The 21,101-nt window shown below is 38.6% G+C and overlaps 1 protein-coding gene across 6 annotated transcripts in view; it reads right to left on the reverse strand.

The window, feature by feature from the left end:
• setx (senataxin) overlaps nucleotides 1-21,101 on the reverse strand; it is a 124,627-nt gene that overhangs the window by 33,323 nt on the left and 70,203 nt on the right. For all 6 annotated transcript variants that reach the window (XR_009516458.1, XM_059993783.1, XM_059993782.1 and 3 more), the window contains 9 exons: nucleotides 17,488-17,590; nucleotides 11,818-16,146; nucleotides 9,881-9,989; nucleotides 8,789-8,956; nucleotides 6,527-6,756; nucleotides 4,578-4,730; nucleotides 1,287-1,443; nucleotides 695-796; nucleotides 75-184 (listed from right to left, as the gene is read on the reverse strand). Coding sequence is in view for 5 of the 6 variants with exons in the window: in XM_059993783.1 (XP_059849766.1) it covers nucleotides 75-184; nucleotides 695-796; nucleotides 1,287-1,443; nucleotides 4,578-4,730; nucleotides 6,527-6,756; nucleotides 8,789-8,956; nucleotides 9,881-9,989; nucleotides 11,818-16,146; nucleotides 17,488-17,590 (5,461 nt within the window). In the remaining variant the exon portion in view is untranslated. The remainder of the gene's footprint in view (nucleotides 1-74; nucleotides 185-694; nucleotides 797-1,286; nucleotides 1,444-4,577; nucleotides 4,731-6,526; nucleotides 6,757-8,788; nucleotides 8,957-9,880; nucleotides 9,990-11,817; nucleotides 16,147-17,487; nucleotides 17,591-21,101) is intronic.

A 21,101-nucleotide genomic window follows, 5' to 3' on the forward strand; every position in this document is an offset into this window, starting at 1 on the left:
ACCTTACATTAGCCTTTCATTTAGTATTAACTTGCGATTAATGCCTAACAGGAGTAAAACGTACAAAAACTTGCCTGTTCACTGTCTTTTTTTATGATCGCACATTCCTTCCCCAGTTCATCCAGCTTCATATCCAACCAATCCTTTTGTCTTTGAATCTGATCAGGATCAGTTTGGTCCTTCTCTACACATAAAACCATATGACACCATTTTAGAACAGACAACCAGTACTCATGATTTAAAGGTGTTTAAATTCATGTACTATACACCTTACAAAATTGAAAAAAGATTAATGCTAAAAATTTGCAAAATAACGTCCTGTCAGATCACAGACATACAAATCTGTGCACTACATCATGATGGAGTTAGAATTTAGGATCACCCTGAATTAGAAATTATTCAAGAATTGAGAGTGATCAAAACTAATACCATACATTCCACCACGTACAATTCTCTTTCATGCCCAGCTCATTCAATAGAAAATAAAGATGCACAAGTATTTTCCTTCCTCTCTTCTATGGTAGGAAAAAAATTGCTACGGTTTACCTTGAACCACGTTCTCATAAAATTATTTCTAAATACTTACTGATCTAAATCTCATACTTTCCCCCATTATATTTGCTGTGTGATATAAAGCTCAATAACAGTACTCAACTATTAGGCCTCTTTTTAATTTTGGATAGAAAGTACTTACTCATTTTACGATTTACTTGATGATCCAAGCTGAATCCTATGACATCAGTTGAGATAGCTTTCTCAGTGCCTAGTCTTATCAAATTCACATCTCCACAATTTCCTGAGGAGAATTATTATTGAATAATTAATAATTTGAAAGCAGTAATTTGAAGAATTACATGATACCAAGCACACAAATCATAAGCAGAGCTCCAAAACTTATTTAAAAGGGTTACATGCCTTTAACATAATCAGGCTTTAAAATAAATAGTTCCAAATAATTGAGTGAGTTAGAATCAGTTATTCTATTGATCTGAAATTTGATTTAATATTTACCCGTGTAGAATTAATTTTTACATTAGTTATGTCTTCCGGGAAAGAAATTTGTGTATGCACAAGAGAGGAGGAAAGGTCACCTCCCATGCCACTGCTCAATGGTGAGTTACAAGATCCACTACCTTGTAACTGGTGTAAATGCCACAAACAAATATTAGTAGTTTCACTGACAGCAACATATTTAATTTAAATCAATGTTTTGATCATTTTCAAATGTTTAAGGAATTTGAAGATTAAGATCTACAAATTAAATTAAAAAAGAGAAAATAGTATACCCAAGCAATTATCCTTATCTTTGCGTTTCCACTTAAAGTCAGTAATGATTTTTTTCATGAGGTCATCAATGGCTGCATTCGATGGAGCACATACAAGAATCCTGGCATGCTTAGCTCTCATGTTCCCATTGTAAGATGGTTTATCATTCTCTTGATCCTAGGTTTGGAATGGATAAAGAAGTATGAAAACTAATTCTGAAATGATCCAGCATGTTACTTGTTTGGGTAGGACAAAGTAGGTTTAGAGTAAACCTGGGTGACTCATCTGACATTAACCTAAACACCAGATGTAGGCACAACCACAGCATAATTAGGGAAGTCCTCCTCTCAAACTGTGTCAGAATTAGGAAAATGCCTCAAAGAATAGTCAAGGAACATACGAAAAGAATGGGATACTGAGACAAAAGCAACATTTTCTAAAAGTTATTGTAAAGATTGCTCCATTTATTCTGTGGAGGTCTTCAACGTTGCTCACTGAAACAAGAGCAAAGGCATATGATCAGAAGGGGCTAATTCTGTAAGCTCTCTCCAAGGAATGGCCCTGGAAGTTTAAACCGGAACCCTACAATATCTCAAAACATGAGGTCAAACATGGGCAAATAATCCTGAATATAACCTATCCTCAACTCAGTTGTTGAGATATTCCTCATAGAACAGTAGAGCACAGAAAAAGGCTCTTCTGCCCACAATGTTGTGCTAAACCAATTAAATTAGTAATCAAATGCTCAATTAAATCAACCTACACAACATCTATATCCTGCACATTAACGTGCCTATTTAAGAAGCTCTTGAAGCTGCTATCAGCACATTCCAGACATCTATAACTCTGTAAAACAATATTGCCCCACACATCTCCATTGAACTTACCACCTCTCACCTTAAATGCATGCCTTCTGGTATTTGACATTTCAGGCCTAGAAGTTAAGATAATGGCAATATGCTCTATGCCTCTCAACCTTATAAATCTCCATCAGATGTCCCCTCAGCTTCTGCAGTTCCAGAAAAATAACAATCCAAGTTTGTCCAAACTCTACTTATAGCACATGCCCTCTAATCCAGGCAGCGTTCCAGTAGACCTCTCCTACACCCTCTCCAAATCCTCAATAACCTTCCTATAATGGGGTGACCAAAATTGAATGTAAAACTCCAAATACGGTCTAGCTAGTTTTCTTTAAAACTGCAACATAACTTCCCAACCCTTGAATTCAATCCCTCAACTACTGAAGGCAAGCATGATCTCTGCTTCTTTACCCATTTTTAAAGAGCCATGGATTTGGTCCCCAAGATTCCTCTGCTCATCAGCTCTATTAAAGTCTTGTAATTAACATGTACAGTCTCATTATGTTTGATCTCCCAAGTTGCAACACTTCACATTTGGCCAGATTATACTCGATCTGTCATCTCTCCTGCCATATCCACAACTGATCTATATATCTCAATGTATCATTTAGCAGTGTTCAACCCTGTTCACAATTCCACCAATCTCTTTGTCATCTGTAAACTTACTAATCCACTCATCTATATTTTCGTCCATGTCATTTATAGATCACTCAAACAACAGAGGTCTACAGAAGACAGACATCATTTGGAAGAAAGATGAAGAGCATGTAGTGTAGAATTGCAGAATGTGCTGCAAAGAAAAGCAATCACACCAATAAATGGTCTGGCAGAGTCCTTAAGGATGTAACCGCTGGACTGGGTTTGTAACAGACAGAACATGATTAAACCTATGTGGCCTGCCAAAAGGTACACCTCTCCATGAATGCAGCAATATGAGTGACCACTGCAGAATTCTTGACAAATTCATGTCATCACAGAGATTACACTCTGCACAGCAAGTAACACAAGATTGAAGGAAATCTAAATACTCAGAATTAGGCATCCTACAACGTATTATGCAGCATTAACAACAGATGGACTCTATCATTGCTTGAAATCCCATGACAAGATATATATCTCACATTACCATTAAGGTCAATGAGAGAACAGCAGCACTCTAGAACCTGCACTGGGTCTATCCAGAAATAAGGTGCAAAGCTGTTACATGAGATCAATGCATGCTAAGCAGACCCCTCCTGGTACTCAAGAGTCATGTCATTTGAATTCATGAATGGTGATAGTTAATCACTAGCTCATTAATGGAGCTGGCTCCATGATGTTCACAACTTCAAACAGAGCAGAGCACATACTATGCAATTATCTACAGTCTTTAGTGCCCAGCTGCTTCAGTTAAGCCTCCTCTTGAAGGACTCACCCTAATCTTCAGTCAATTCAATTAATTCCACAGGTTAAGAAAAATCTCATCACCCTGGATACAGCTGAAACTTGGGAACCCAAACTATTACTTGCTTATGTTTTGAATGGTGTGTGCTCAAAACAATCTGTCCCAGCAATTAGCTACAACACTGACATCATAAAAAAAATCAACTTGCATTCTGTTGAAGAAACAAAACAGAGTACTCCTATTCAACTAAGTACCAATAGATCATCGTTCTACAAAGTGATAGACGATGTCACTGACATAATCAATAGGCAATGATAACAATAACCTGCCCATAAACAGCTAGACCTCATTATACACTTGATCCAAAGATGGTTAAAGTCAAAGTCACAGCTTGACTGTCCATCATGGTAAGACATGACTTTACTATTTTTGGCATGATGGGGTCCTAGTAAAACTAAAGTCCATGGGGAGCAGAGAGAATGCTTACCAGTGATGGGACTTGCACCTGAAGATCTCAGTGCTTGTCAGCCAGCCACCTTAGCCCCAGGATAATGGTGGTAATGTGTTTCAGGGTAGGATTCTAAGCTCTACATCCTAAGTTCCTTTATCAATAAGCTTCCAATGATAAGAGTTGGATATTGTTTGGATCCATTCATTACATGTCAAAATTCATTCTAGCACTAAGTGACAAGTTATATTTGAGCTATACAGGTACTTTGAACTGCCATACAAGACAAACTGACTTCCAAGACAGTGATCAACTTCCTGAACTTCCAATGACCAGAAACTGAACTGAAACTTTAATAGAAAGACTGGGATTACAACTTCAAGACAGTACCTGGATATGAAATTTATAGTGTAACTCACTCCCCATTTCCAAAACGTTTTCTATCATATACAAGGCACAAATCAGGAAAGTGTTAGAATATTTAAATCCAGTATCATCCAGTGAACTCAGCATCATTCAGATCAAACTACTGATTGCTTGTTGATTAGTAGCTGCTGAATTTTAAAAAAAACTTTTGATTCAGAATTACAAAGTCACATTTAATTAGAAATACTGGTACCTCATCAAGCAAACGATGCAGGAGCCCAACAATGGTTTTTGATTTTCCCGTTCCAGGTGGTCCTTGAATGAAACAAACTTTGGGAATTCTTGGTTGTTTAACCATTGACGTTGCTATGTTAATTGCTTTCTGCTGATGCGCATTGTAATCATTCTGCACCGGAAAAGGTAACAGTAAAATATTGATTAGTCAAACTTAAGGAAAAACTCCATTAGAATCACAATTCATAATGCTAAACACTCAGCGTCCATTTTACTAGGTACAGAAGTGGCACCCAATGTGGTCTTCTACTGCAACAGGCCATCCAGGTAAAGGTTTAACATGTTGCATGTTCAGAGATGCTCTTCTATACACCACTGTTGTAACTTGTGGCTATTTGAGTTACTGCCACCCTCCTGTCAGCTTGAACCATTCTCCTCTGACCTCTCTCATTAACAAGGTGTTTTCGCCCAGAGACTGCCACTCATTGGATATTTTTTTTGCTTTGTTTTCTTATGCTATTCTCTGTAAGCTCTAGAGACTGTTGTGCATGAAAATCCCAGGAGATCAGCAGTTTCTGAGATTCTGAAACTACCCTGTCTGGCACCAACAATCATTCCACAGTCAAAGTCACTTAGATCACATTTCTTCCCTTTTCCGATGTTTGGTCTAAACCCCTTGAGCATGTCTGCATGCTTTAATGGATTGAGTTGCTGCCACATGATTAGCTGATTAGATAGTTGCATTAATGAGCAAGTGTACAGGTGTGCCGAATAAAATGGTCATTGAGTGTAGATTTATCTTTGGCCTTATAAACTTAAGGAATGGTGACATCCATTTTTCAGGGCAGCCATGCAGAGAAGGGAGATGTTAATGATGTTTGTGCAGAATACACTCAGTACATCATCTGGAAGTAAACAACTTTAATGTCTAATTTAGTTCCATTAAAAAATGTCTCTTCTATTCCATTCAAGGGAACCTTGAAGTCAAATATAATGAAATATAATCCAACTTTCTCATTGTTATATGAAAATTTTAGGAGCAACTGACCCAAGTGAAATATTAAACATACTAAACTAGAAATTTCACTTTACAAGAAAAGTAGCTTTAAAATGTTCTTATTCATAGTTTGCATTCATCTTTATTAAAAATGTGCATTCTTTTAAACCACTTGAAAATGTGTATTTTCAACAAAAGCTTCTCTATTCTTAAATGCTGCATTTTTATTTTAACCAAACCAGTTGCAGCTTGAGCAGCACGGCCAATAGAAGAAGAGAAAAGAGCTGTTGTTTTCTCGTAAACAAAGTGATCGGTGGCCCAGTATCACATCAAAGGCCAGTGGCTGGTGGACAACTTATCAATCCTGTCCCTTGGTGCCAGATCACAGCACCAAAATTGCACTCAACTCCATCCACTCATAATGATTTCTTTAGTCAGAGGAAGCTGAACTTGTGTAATCTATTGCCATGGATAGCTGTGGAGGCCAAGTTATTGAGCGTATTTAAAGTGGATGTTGATATGTTCTTGATTAATAAGTGTGTCAGAGGATATGGGTAGAAGGCAGAAGAATGGGGTTGAGGGGATTATAAATCAGCCTTGACAGAATTACAGAGCAGATTCGATGGCCTAATTCTGCTCCTATGTTTTAGGATATTTTCCACTTGTATCCCTCATTTTACAAATGCATTGATTTTCTGCTTCTATTTAAAAATAAATATTGCATGAACAATTCCTGAAACTGAGATTTTTGTCATTTTCATTGAATAGATGTCTTTATTGGAACAAGAACAATTCAAATTGCAGCTTTCAGACAGGGTTATAGGTTTAGCGACTTTTAACCTGTGCTAGTCACCCAACATTACAAAAGTAAACCCACAAGAATAAAGCTGCAAAGAATTAGCATGAAGTTACATTTCATATTTGTACCTAGTAAAATTTTGCAAAGCGTAATATACAACAATATCCCTTACAGCATTACTCCACTTTGTACTGCCCATGACGTCTTGCTCAAAAAATGAGTAATGGGGCGAAATAACCGGCCTCCATAGAGGAGACTTGGCCAGAAAAAGCAATCCTTTGAACTGCCGTATGGTTGTCACCATGGAGCCAATTACATCACACCTCACTGGCTGGTTCTCTACAGCACTAACGTTTCCTCGAGTGCGGATTGAAAGATGAAGCGTTGTCCGGGAATCTCGCCCTGTTCAAGGAGGAAATCAGGAAGAAAGTTAATAATTTAATTCCACCTTCCTAGGCATGTGTTGCAGTAGCTAATGTTGATACTGTAAGAATGTCCATTTAGATTTCCCTTTGGGCATTGCTGTAGAATCTTAGTCCTTCAAACTCATCTTGAAGAAAGAGATCTAGATGGATGGTCATTTAATGTAATGAATAATATGGTCTCATGCTGCCAGATGACAAACTAAAAGAAAGCGTGAGCCTACATAAATCTGTATTTAAATAGGCAAAGCATGGGACATGGGCTGTAATGCAGGCAAATCAGATGGACAAAATGCCAGAGGCAGAAGACGAGGAAAGCGCCAGGCCCAGACGGCGTGTTGCCCTCCTGCCTGACGACCTGTGCTGATCAGCTGGCCCCCATCTACACATGGATCTTCAACAGATCACTGGAGCTGTGTGAAGTCCCTCATTGCTTCAAGCGCTCCATTATCATTCCAGTCCATAAGAAACCCATCATCAAGAGATTAAATGACTACAGGACTGTTGCTTTGACATCTGTGGTCATGAAGTCCTTTGAGAGACTAGTGTTGGCTCACCTGAAGGACATCATAGGCCTCCTGCTGGACACCCTGCAGTTTGCTTATTGGGCAAATAGGTCAGTGGATGATGCAGTCAACATGGGACTGCATTACATACAATACCTCGACAACCCAGGAACTTCTGCGAGGATCCTGTTTGTTGACTTCAGCTCGGCGTTTAACACCATCGTCCCAGAAATCCTCCACTCCAAACTCACCCAGCTTACTGTCTCCACTGCCATCTGTCAGTGGATCACAAGCTTCCTGACTGACAGGGTGTAGCAAGTGAGGCTGGAGAGCATCATCTCTAGCACCTAGACAATCAGTACCGGTGCCCCCCAGGGATGTGTGCTCTCCCCACTGCTCTTCTCCCTTTGCACTAATGATTGCACCTCACAGGATCCATCTGTTAAATTCCTGAAGTTTGCAGACGACACAACTGTCATTGGCCTTATCCGAGACGGTGATGAGTCTGCATACAGACGGGAGTGGAACAGCTGGCCCTCTGGTGTGGTCAGAACAATCTGGAACTAAATACGCTTAAGACTGTGGAGATGACAGTGGACTTCAGGAGGATCCCAATACTCCCCCCACTCACTATACTCAACAGTATTGTGTCTGCTGTGGAGACCTTCAGATTTCTGGGTGTCATAACCGCCCAGGACCCGAAGTGAACACCCAACGCAGACACTCTTATCAAAAAGTCTCAGCAGAGGTTGTATTTCCTACGTCAACTCAGGAAGTCCAACCTGCCTCAGGAGCTGCTGATTCAATTCTATTCAGGAATAATCCAGTCTGTTCTCTGTTCGTCCATCACTGTCTGGTTTGGATCTGCTACCAAACAAGACAAGAACAGACTCCAAAGAACCATCAGGGCTGTGGAAATGATAATTGGTGTGAAGCTGCCCTCGATCCAGGACTTGTATGCATCTAGAGTCAGGAAGCAAGCAAGCAGCATTATTGTGGACCCATCACACCCTGGACATCACCTGTTCCAACTCCTTCCTTCTGGTAGGCGCTTTAGATCACTGTATGCCAGGACAAATAGGTACAAGAACAGTTTCTTTCCGTATGCCATCAGTCTTATGAACATTTGAATTTTAGTCTATTATAAATTGTCCACCTGTACATTCAATGAGGTGGACCTCATTGTATATAGTTTGATTATTTGCACTATGGTTTTGTTTGCTTTTAATTCTGTACAGTGAGCTCAGGGAAACCAGCATCAAATTCCCTGTATGTGTCCTCATACTTGGCGATAATAAAGGATCCTGATTAGCGTGAACATGGAGGGCTGAAGGGCCTGATTCTATGGTGAACAAGTCTACGACATCCAATGGAATGTTTTATTTTAGCTTGTTAGCACACAACATTCAAGGGCCTTAAAATTCTTCAACCGATTTCTGCTAAAAACAAATTACGAAATACTTAATTTCCTACACAAAGCATTCATTGTACACCTTCTGGTCTCACCCGAGAAACGTGATGTTCTTGAGACATGCGCTATATGTGGAATTAGCACTTCATTTGTCTCAGTTTCCTCTTGCATGTAGTAGTTGTAACGTTGGGGCAGCCAGAGGAAAACAACATCATCTTCCTTTGGGTATAATTGTTTCACAAGTTCGTTGTTCTGTAGGAAAGCTGAGTTAATATAAAAATTGGTTGATTAGAGGTGAACAAAGTACTGAACACAAATATAGTGCTCACAGATCAAGAACAATTTTGGTATTTTCTTTACAAAAAGGTTGAAATTGAAATCTCAGTGGCTGTCATGCCCAGGATTCACAGCATCTGGATTACCATTAATAAACTCACTTTCACATGTACACGTTTGCTATGTTGCCCTTACCCTCAGCCTAAGCACCGTAAACAGGAGAATGAGCCTTTCTAGTAGCTGGAATCTTAACCCAAGGCATCCTCAATCTGAATTATGTCAGCTGAAATGAAGCAGGTAAGTCAAATAGAGGTAGGACATATACAGCAATTTGTAGGATGCCAGGGAATGTTGATGAACAGAGGGACCTTAGGGAGACCCAACCCATTGGGTTCAAGTATAGTCTACCAATCACTTCAACCAAAGTTGATTTCTTTAAACAGAAACCCAACCTTGCAGGATTAAATCAGAAACTGAAATTAGTAGCACTAAAATAAGTAATGCAAAAATGTGATAAAGGATACTTACAGTTAAAAAAAAATCAATACTTAAATCATCTTAGTTTTTGATTAATTATAATAGTTGCAAAAACAAGGAACAACTTGAAGCAAACAAGTTGCACAACAAAATTGCAGGCAAACGGATCAAATTCCCATTGAATCAGAAGGTGAGGGGAAGCAACTGCACAATGAACCTGTGCACCACCACAGTTTTATCTCAAATTATCAACAAATTGGTAATGTAAATTCTGAGTCAAAGTTCAAAAATTTCAGACAAAGGAAGTCTCAATTTACTCTGCTGTAGAATCAGGCTTCAAATGCATTGAAACATTAATTTTTGTATGAAACTTCATGTTAATAATAAGCAACTTTAGGGATGTGAAGCACTTATAAATCTTCACTTGTTCTCACCTTGAAATTCAGCCCGATTTATTCTGCCCTCAATGCAGTAGTTCTTCAGCATCAGTTTGTTTTGAATCATTTTATTTGTCTGCTTGTATTCCATCAATTTCTGAGCTAGCTATATAAAAGAAATGCTGCTATTTAGATTTATAGTTACAAACATTCCTATTGCCAATCACATTTGCCAACTATTACTCTGTATCATGACAAAACTGAGAATAAATGCACAAAACATATGAGCTTATTCCTACCCTCCAAGCAGTAGAAACATATTAAATAGTTCCTGATTTTATTACTTGCTAGTTTTCTATGCTCGCCCATTTCAAATTATCTAGGCCATTATCAAAGACTTTACAATATGCACTCAAATACGTACAGTGAGAGGACCATTTTTGATATATAACTTCGATGCTTGGTTTATTTCCGTACATTTTGAGAATATTTGTATAATACAGGCTTTATCCAAAGACCACCCATCTACTGTCTCATACAAAGAAAATAGTCATGCAGCAAGTCTGAAGAATGTATAGGAAAATTTTACTGCTGACTGAAATCTTGAAATTGAAGCAAATTTACTTTTGCAGTGGATTATATAATACAGGATTATTTGGTATTAAATCCCATCTTTTTTAAAAATATTGCAGCCCTCATAATATACTTTCCAGCATTAGATTAGCAAATTTATACAGAGATTAGTGAGTGCCAGACATTTGATCCATGTTCACCTTTGGGTTGGCTCATGGGCTCACTAGTGTACTCAAACCCTGCTCAGCAACATCAACTGCATGAAATAAAACATTATGACTAAGATAGAATTGATAACTTGTAAAGTTGATCTGAATCTGTCAAATTTAGTGAAGTAACAGGACAATTAAGATTGATGGAAATACACATCTGTAAAAGAAATAAAATGGCCTGGCAAATGCCCAAATTCAAAAATAAGCATCTCCCTCTGATCCTCCTGTCTCCTCTCCCTCATCTGTGTCCCCACCCCAAGATGGAGCTCTGTCTACCCACTACCTTAGACACACAGAAAGTTCACCCAAACGTTCCCCAACCCCCACCACCGTAATCGTTCTGGTTCCAATTGCCATTCCCCCCTCTCCCAATGGATCTCATTTTTACCCCTTTATGAGAAGCTTGCACTGGTAACCCTTTGTTCTTCTGCTCACCTCCAACTTACACTCCCTATACATTTATACTGGCCTTCTTATCTCAAGCTGGCCATTGCTAGATTTTGATTCGAAATGTCAACAATTCCTTTCCTCCCATAGATGCTGCTCAACCCACTGATTTCCTCCAGCAGACTGTCTGTTGCTCCAAATATAAGCACCATTTACAAAAAGTAATGATACTATTGTGCACCTGCAAAATTTTCTGTGTACTCTTCTCTTTGACCTGAATCAGTACATCCTAAATAACATTCCTACATTGTACCCTTTGGAAGTTCACAACTACTTAATTTAGCCCAATTTGTCAACCACACACTTATGGATACATTATAAAGGTCTACTGTACATCTTTATTAAAACATGCAATTAATAGACATGTACACAACAGTATGTGATTGAGTTCACTGAGAACTTTGAGGGATAATTTATTTATTAAACAGGATCTCTCCATTATAAATCTGAACAAAGATTGAACAATTTCTTCCAACCAGTGTTGGCTTTCCACCATAGGATATCAAAACTATTCCTACTGGCAACATCATTCCCATAAATCTGTTTCACCCTTTGCTTTTCTAAGCATACCAATCATACCCCCAGAAATGTGGAAACACGCAGAAATTATCTTTCAGAAACAGAGATTCAAAATTTACCATGCCAGTCTGAAAGTTTCTCAAAATGCTCTTACTTGTACAGCCAGGTACAGCATTTATTGCCAGTGCCAATGGTTAAGAATATTTTCTAAATTTCAGCATCTATAGCATATACATTGCTCACCTGTTCAAACAGATTTAACATCAGTAATGGATAAAAAGTGTTAAAATATTCTTCATATGACCTGAACTTATCAGGCACATCTCGTAGTGGAAATTCACAAAGATTCTCAGTTGCTCCAAAGCGATCAAACATGTCAAACATCTCATATTTCCACTTAAGAACTGAATTGATAAGTTCAAACGGGTCCCTTTGACGATGATCTATCATAGGAACATAAGAAGCAGCCCGTGCAGATCTCCCAGCTGGCAAAGTTCCATGCATACTGCGCGATGCAGCAACTGGTGTAGGAAAACTTGGCCTTCCTCTAAAATCCACATCTTGGTTTTGTGCACAAAGGATGTTAGTTCCCACATGTTTTGCAGGTTGGACTGGTCTCAATGCCTGTGGCACAGTGAACTTTACTGCTGCAGGCTTCTGAAACTGCGGAACTTTAGAAGCTGCTACAGCTGGGCGCTTTGGGATAGCCTCCATTTCTGTAGCAAGTTGAGCATTACGGGAAGTCGAGCTAGAAGCAAAGAGTTTGGTGGTGGAGGGTCTTGAGCTTTTCAGGTCAGACAGAGGTAATCCTGGCTTGGCAAAAACATCATCCTTGGGTTGGCTTGCAGCGTGGTCCTGACATAAACTTTCTGAAGATGCAGTAACAGCTGTGCAGCCTGTATAGTGGCAATACGTCAAGTTGGAATTTGAAGATTTTATTGAGCTGTCCTCTTCTGTTGTATCATTCTCAATATCCATATCTACAGGATCTCTCTGCGTCAAATTTAACAGATCATCTTCCAGGCTTTCATCACTAATATCCATATCCAAAGGATCACGCTGTGTTAAATTCAAGTCATCGCTTACATTTATACTTGACAAGTTTCTCTCAGTTAAAGATGAACTTATTTCTTTTTCAAATGAAGCTGAGGTAGTGTGAATAGAATTACTGCTATTTTCCACTGATGTGGATGGGAGCTTTTGATTTGTTTGAACAGAATTAGAAGAGTCTTGCCTTTCTGTAAAGGACAGAGCTCTTTTTGGGGAAACAATTTCATCAGATGGACTTTTTTTCTTTTCTTTATTGTGTCGCCGAGTTCTTGACTGTCTTAGGTATTGACGATCCTGGGAGACCAGCAAACGTGAATTTCTAGTCATTGACAGTTTTGGTGGCATAATGAGCTTTGTCTTCTTGGGGCACTTGTCCTCAATGGTGCCAACTGCTTGTCCATAATTACGTAATTTGTTCAGATTATCAAGGCTTCCTTGAGAAAGGTCTAAAGCTTTACGAGTTTTCTTTTTGAGACCGAGCTTTTCAACAGTTGAAGTAGGTTCAGGGCATTTACGTACTTTTTTTGGAGACGAGGTGGAAGGAGTGACCATTTTCTTCACCGAGTATTCAGAAGTATTAGGCAATGATGTTTGGATGCTTTTCTGGTCTGAAGTTTTAATGGAATTATTTTTCTTAGCTTTCTGGTCTAGATTACCATTTGTGGATTGCTTAGTCAAAATGAACTTGTTCAAATCTTTTCTAGAACTGACATGGGATAAATATTTTTCACTTATTCCATTTTTGTTTCTCACACTTTCATCTCTACCTGTTACCTTTCTTGCTTGCTTTTTATTTGGCATATATTTTGCAGATGCAAGCTTGTGTTTACTTTTATCAGTCAAATTTTGATGACCTATTGCAATCTTACTGTGTTTTTGTTTCTCCTTTTGAAGGTTACCTGCAGAATTGCAAGGGGAAATTTGTTTTACCCCAAGCAGTAACTGCTTCTCATTGTCAGTTTTACTTGCTGTTATTTCTTCTGCCAACTGTGCTTCTACCTCTTCAGCCACTTTTTCAATTAATTCATCAGGGACGTAATCTGTATCATACCCCCATTCATTAAACATGCTATTTACATCAGCATCATCACTGTTGGTGTGTATATCAGATACATCACCTTCTACTGGCTTTTCTTTAAACTTGCTATTAACAGCTGTTTCATCAGATTCATCATTGTCTTCTGGCTTTACTTCCTCAACTTTTTGCTCATTTGGCTGAACATCTTCCCAAACAGAATATACCTGCTCTTCACTTTCAAATTCAAAAACCTGTGAATCATATTCTTCAAAAGGAGTTGGTAAGGGCTCGCTAGATGTAGGCATTTCTTGCAGGGATGTTTTATTTTCTACAGGTGAGTTGGTGATCTCCGTTCCACAAGCTTCACTTACTTGATTTTTTGTTCCAGGTCTTTCAACTTCTAACATATTGTTATTTTCTTTTGTGGAGGGCAAACTGAAGATATCAACTTCAGCACCCTTGTTAGTTCTTGGCTCTTCAACAGATGAATTGAATTCAGATTTTTCCTCATGCTGAACAGAATCACATAATTGTACATGACGGGAAACGTTTACTCTTCTATCAATTCTGTTTAATGCTTGGATTTTATCCAAAGAAGTAACTTCCAAGGGCATTCCAAGATCTTTATTCGTCTTTGATTCACCTGTATTCACCACCCTGGTTAACGCAATCCCTTTCTTCAATTTTGCCCTTAACTTCTTTAAAGGAATATCATCACTACCTATGCTATTGATTGTATGCTGGTGAGATTGGTTTGACAGGTTAGGAGCTTTGAAGTCATTGCTTGAATTCACTTTACGGAGTGACAATGGACCAAGTATTAAATTATCAGAATTTAGAAGCTTCTCTCTTTTGTCACAAAATGGTGACAACTGAGGAGGGGAGGTTGTCACATGTTCTATGCTAGAACTGCCATTAATTGTACTTTTGCTAAAGTCAGGATTCTGGTTGTCATTTCTGATATTAATATAATCTAATTGACTACTGTCAATTCCTATAGTTGGCAAATCCTCTAATTTCCTTTCTTTACTATTGTTTGTCTTCATTACCTTTCCTTTAATATTAATTGCTTGCATTTTATCTTTCAGATTACGTAGTTTGTTTGGATCAATTTTAAACTTGTATGATGGAGTCTCATCTGAATCCATTTTCTGAAGCAAATCACAGACACTTGCTGCTGGACACGTTACTGCAGGATGATTACTTATGGTGGATTCAGCTTCAGACTTTGTTGCAGTATCACTGAAAGATTTCTGGAATTCTAATAACATGGATTGCTTCCAGTTTCCTTTATGGTGAATACCTGGAGTTTCTTCAAGGGGCTCAGTCTGCAAATTGTCATTGGGAAAAGAACTTACAATAAAATTTACATTAGCACCAGCGGTCTCTAAAGGAAGAGGAGAAAGTTCCACAGTGCTCACCCCTGAAGACAATTTTTCATCAGTCTTGCCAACTTTCAAAACATTTGCTTCATTTGTTCTGGTCTCATTAAGGAAAGTACGATCATTACAAAAGGGGGATTTGGCTTTACATTGAAAATCTCCATCCTCAGATGATTTGTTTGGCCAGTCTTCTTGACCTATGCAAGCAGCCATTTCTTCTTGATTTATTGTACTTTTCTGAGCAAGTAAACTTTTGTTATCCATTTGAAACAATGGATCTGGTGGCCCAGGACCACTATTACAATATCCAGGCATCTTTCCCCAAACCCCTGTGTCCTCTTTTTCACGTTTAATTATAGGACACTGCTGACCACTTCTTTTTCCAAATGTGTCTAGTTGCTTCACTTCAGAGCTTTTATATTTTGCATTTTTAACCAACTGTCTTAAACAAGACTGCAAATCCTGCTGCTCTTTGAGATTCAACTGCCAGCCCAGGATAAAAGTGCTTCGTAATTGCAGATTCAGTTTGTCGAGGAACGGTTGAAATATGCTTCTTTGCTGAGATTGACATCCCTCTCGCAGAAAACTACGAATAAGTTGAACGCATGATCGTTGTGCTGAATTTGTGATGGGAGAGTTTGCTGAAGATGGCGTAACTGCAAAGACAGTCGAAGAGACCTTATAGTTACCCATCGTTGCTGTTCTCTCTGTGGTTTGATTAAAAAGTCTGGCAGGAAGACTGACACATTTCACCAATGCTTCCACCCACTTCTGTGAACTATACCAAAGCAAATGCAGGCAGTTTTTATTTCTGTGAAGTTCTATGATGGACACCAAGATGATAATGAAGAACTCGGTCACTTTATCACAGAAATCAACTTTCTGATTCAAAACATCTTTTATCTCACAGTAGATATGATGAACCACTTCACCAATGTAGGCAATGCCACGATCCTTTAGGTCCATGACAGAATTGACAAATGGTATAAACCAGAGAAATGTACTGTTGTGTACACGCATGTCTTGTCCAATGTCACACTGTAGTACATGTTCAAGACTTTGCATTTCATCATACATGCTCGGGTAATATTCTCCACATGTTGTGTATTTCCCACCTGCGTTCTGTAAAGAGCAATAAAAATGCAGTAAACTTTCAATGAAATGCATTAAAGTCATGACCTTTATAATAGTTTTTGAAATCTCTTGTGTTGCGTAGCAGGGGTGGGGGAAGGTGGGTAGAGACAGATAACCAGAAATTAAGCTTTTATTTAAAAAAAAAGTGTCTTCATACAGAAGATGTCATTAGCAAGGTCAGTATTTACTGTCCAATCCCTAAAACTTTCTACATGAGCACCATTCACAGTGTCCTGTCTGGCTGTGCCATTGTGTGGTACAGAAGCTGCAAGGCAAGACTATAAAGTAGATAGCAAAAATCACCAAAAGATCACAAGGGTCTCCATCCCCCATTTGTGACATTTACCGGGAACGTTGGATACAAAAGGACCGAAGTATCGCTGAGGATTCCTACCACTCACCCCACAATCGCTTTGACCCACTACCTTCAGGAAGGTGGTACAGGAGCAGCATGACTAGGACTGCCAGATTGGGTAACAACTCCTTCCCTCAGGCTGTGAAAGTGAGGAGTACTTGTCACCACCAAGATCAACTGTTTACCTGTGCTGTGTGCTATATGCATTTTTAATAATATATATTTTTTAACTTATTTGTGGTAAAATTTTATTTTATGTAGTGTGTGAGATATGCTTTGTAAGTGCACCATGGTCCAGAGGAACGTTGTTTTGTTTGGTTGTACTGTATATGTGTATAGTCAGATGACAACAAACTTGAACTTGTCCTTTACCAGTTTACTCAAGGGCCTATTGTTACGGGTCTGGAGTCCCATTTTTATCTAATCTGGCCTATATGAGTGGGAGATTTCTTTCCCTAGAAGATAATAATTCACCATATGAGTTTTTTTTTAAACAAGGACTTGACAGCTTCAGGGTTATATGCACACTATTGTGATCCACAAACCAAATATTTTTTAAATTTAAAAAAGCACATTTAGAACAGCTTCACCAAAAATTATCCTTTATCAATTAACACTCCAGTTTCTAAATTGAAAAGCCAATCAAATGCATATTTTTACTGAGTTGTAAACATTATTGCTCTGATAATCCATGTACAGAGTTCACAATCTCAGCTGCTTCCAAACTGGGAAGCAATATAATTACCATGTATTAAGAAAAAGTAGAAATGAGTTAGCTGAAATCACTTCTGTACAACTTTCATTATTGATCAAAAGCAGTATTAGTAAAGACCTAGAAAGCAGGCATCAAAGACAACCAAGGGAAAATTAAGTATTGTCATAACGGATTATTTGTCAATCTTTATCATAATTTAGCTACATAATGTGAATGAAAACAAAATAATATTTTAACAAATATTTAGCAAGACATTTACCTTGCTTTGCTTTCTTGAGTTGTAATCATAGACAATCTGGCTGCATGAAACCATATCATCATCGACATCAGCATCCAGATCATATTTTACGTTTGTATTATTTCTAAAGCAAACAACAGCACATTATTTGTGATAAGCAACTTGCCCTCTATCTGTCCAACATTATAAGCATTATATTGTAGCCATTCTTAAACTATAAATCACATATTCAACCCATACACAGCACTCACTTCATTGCCTACACATATGAACAAAAGATCCTTTCTATGCCTGTCACCCACTCACAGCACAGGAGGCAGCAACGGCAATGGACAAGCTACTGGGGCTCGCGGGAAGTCTCCCTGCAGAGAAGAGCTGGTGTCTGTGCTTGGTCACTTCCAGCACTGGACGGATTGTTGCTGGGATGGGGACAGAGAATGAGCTTAAGGACCGGGGTAGGAAGTGGAAGTAGAAGTCGTCTGGGGTGGATGGGTTGGAAGGTGAAAGGAAAGGACAAGGGAGAAAAGAGGTTGGTTAAAGTCAGGGTGGGGGATGATGAGAGGCAGCAATTCAAGGGAGGTGAGGAGGAGGATGCAGGCAAAAACATAAGCATGAGGAAATACTTAATTTACTGCTCTGACATTAAGAGCTTTCTTAGTGTAAAATTTATTTTTCCGCCACATGTTAACTTTCATACCTAGTGGGCTTCCCAACCTGTCCCTGCAATTGACCACATGCGCAGATTTGCATTTAAATGAGTCTCATATACTAAACCAAATCCTAAACACAATTAATTTCAACAGTTGAAGTCCTGGAACCAGCTAAAATGCTTCAAAATTAACAGTCTAAATGTATTTAATGAATCTAAACGATTGAAACTTTCAATGAAAATTAACAGACTATGTAGGTTGATGGGAACAGAATTGATAAAGTGTTATGATTGAACACAAGATGGGTAATGAACCATTATTTGAAAATACTGATATTGAAGAGCTTTGAGACCCACATTTTACTGAAAACTACAGCTCTATTGTCAAACATTTGCAAAATCATTTAGAACTCTTGAGAAGACTGGATTGATACTTAAAATAAGACCATAAGACATAGGAGCAGAATTAGGCCATTCAGCCTATCGAGTCTGCTCTGCCATTCCATCATGATTGATTTATTATCCTTCTCAACCACATTCACCTGCCTTCCCCCCACCATAACCTTTGATGCCCTTACTATTAAGAATATATCAACCTCCACTTTAAATATATCCACTGACTTGGCCTCCACAGCAGTCTGCAGCAATGAATTCCACAGATTTACCACTTTCTAAAGAAATTCCTCCTCATCTCTGTTCTAAAGGGCCTTCTATTCTGTGCCCTCTCTTCCCCACTAAAGAAAACATCCTCTCTCTATCCACTATCTAGGTATTTCAATATTTGATAAGTTTCAATTAGATCCCCCTCCCCATTCTTCTAAGTCTAGATATAATAGCCCAGAACCAAACACTCCTCACACATTAACCCTTTCATTCCCAGGATAATTCTGGTGTACCTCTTCTGGTCCCTTTCCAAATCCCATACATCCTTTCTAAGCAAAGGAGCCCAAAACCATTCTCAATACTCCAAGTGCCTTATAAAGCCTCCTTACTATGTATTCTATTCTCCTTGTATCATCTGCAACTTGTATTTGCCTTCTTCAGCACCAACTCAACCTGAAAGTTAACCTTTAGGGAATCCTACACAAGGACAAGTTCCTTTGCAGCTCTGATTTCTGAAATTGCTATTTAGAAAACAGTCTACCCCTTTTTCCCTTCTACCAAATAAGAACTTACACTCAGAGGAGAGAATGACAATCAAATGGCAGCAATAATCAAGCAATAGCAAAACATTCCTAAAGTAGCAACAAAAGAACAAAGATATTCCCAATTTCTGCCATTTTCATTTTTGTGAGATGCCAATCAAATGACTACACACCACTCGTGTTTCTTTCATTAACTTGTTTGAAGTTAAGAAAATGTAATTTGCATAATTCTAGCCTATTTTACATGTACCAGTTTCTGAATCATAAAATTTCCATGGAAAGGCAAAACAAACAAACCCACACGAAAGTTCCCACTTTCGGCTTCTGTGTCTCAATTGTTATATCCAAGCAAATTGGACTTCCCATACTGGATCCTATTTTTCCCTGTCTTAGTCCATTGTTCTTGTGGCTAGATATGTATAGAACATAACAGCACAAGCCCTTTGTCCCACGATGCTGTAGCTACCTTCTAACCTACACTGAGATTAATCTATACCTTCCTTCCTACATAGCCTTCCATTTTTCTATCTATATGCTTTTTGAAGTTTCTTAAATGCCCCTAATGTATCTGCTACACCAGCACCCCTGGCAAGGCATTCAATACACCTAGCACTCTGTGTAAAGAACATGTCTCTGACATTCCCTTTATAATGTCCTTCAACTACCTCAAAATTATATCCCCTTATATTGGTCATATCTGGTTGCCCACTTCATCTAAGTCTCTTATCATCTTGCATACCTCCATCAGGTCGCCTCACATCATACTTTGCTCCCAAGAGAAAAGCCCTAGATCACCAAATCTGTTGAAATTCTTTGAAGAAATAGCAAACAGCATAGGCAAAGGAAAATCAGTGGATGTTGTGATTTGGATTTTCAGATAGCCTTTGAGAAAGTACCATGCCTGAGGCTGTTTAACAAGTTAAGAGCCCAAGGTGTTATAGGAAAGATACTAGCATGGATAGAGTATTGGCTGATTGGCAGGAGGCAAAGAGTGGGAATAAAGGGAAACTTTTCTGGTTAGATGCTGGTGACTAGTGGTGTTCCACAGGGGTGCGTTGGGACTGTTTCTTTGGATATTATATGTTATTGACTTTTATTAAAGAATTGATGAGTCTGTGGTTAAGATTGTGGCTGATACAAAGATAAGTGGAGAGGCAAGTGGTGTTGAGCAAACAAAGAGGCTTAAACAGAAGGATTTAGACAGATTAGGAGAATGGGTAAAGAAGTGGCAGATAGAATACTGTGTCGGGATGTGTATGGTTATAAACTTTGGTAGGAGAAATAAAAGTGTAGACTATTTTAGAAATGGAGAGTAAATTGTAAAATCTGAAGTGCAAAGGGACTTTAGTCCTCATGAAGGATTCCCTGAAGATTAATTTGCAAGTTGAGTCAGTAATGAGGCAGGCAAATGCAATGTTAGCTTTCATTTCGAGAGGACTACAATATAAAAGCGAGGATCTAAAGTTAAGGCTTTTATAAGGCACTGGTGAGGCCTCATTTGGAGTCTAAGAAAGGATGTGCTGACATTGGAGAGGGTTCAAGAAGGTTCATGAAAATGATTCCAGGATTGAAAAGCTCGTCACATGAGGAGTGGTTGATGGTTCTGTGCCGATAATCACTGGAATTTAGAAGAATGAGGGGAAATCTCATAGAAACCTATCGAATGTTGAAAGGCCTCGACAGAATGGATGTGGAGAATGGATGTTTCCTATGGTGGTGGAGTCTACGACCAGAGGACATATCCTCAGAATAGAGGGACGTTCATTTAGAATGCTGATGAGGAACTTCTTTAGCCAGAGTGGTGAATCTATGGAATTCATTGCCACAGGGGGCTCAGAGGA

This window comes from Hypanus sabinus, chromosome 18, assembly GCF_030144855.1.
Source record: "Hypanus sabinus isolate sHypSab1 chromosome 18, sHypSab1.hap1, whole genome shotgun sequence".
NCBI classification, from domain to species: domain Eukaryota; kingdom Metazoa; phylum Chordata; class Chondrichthyes; order Myliobatiformes; family Dasyatidae; genus Hypanus; species Hypanus sabinus.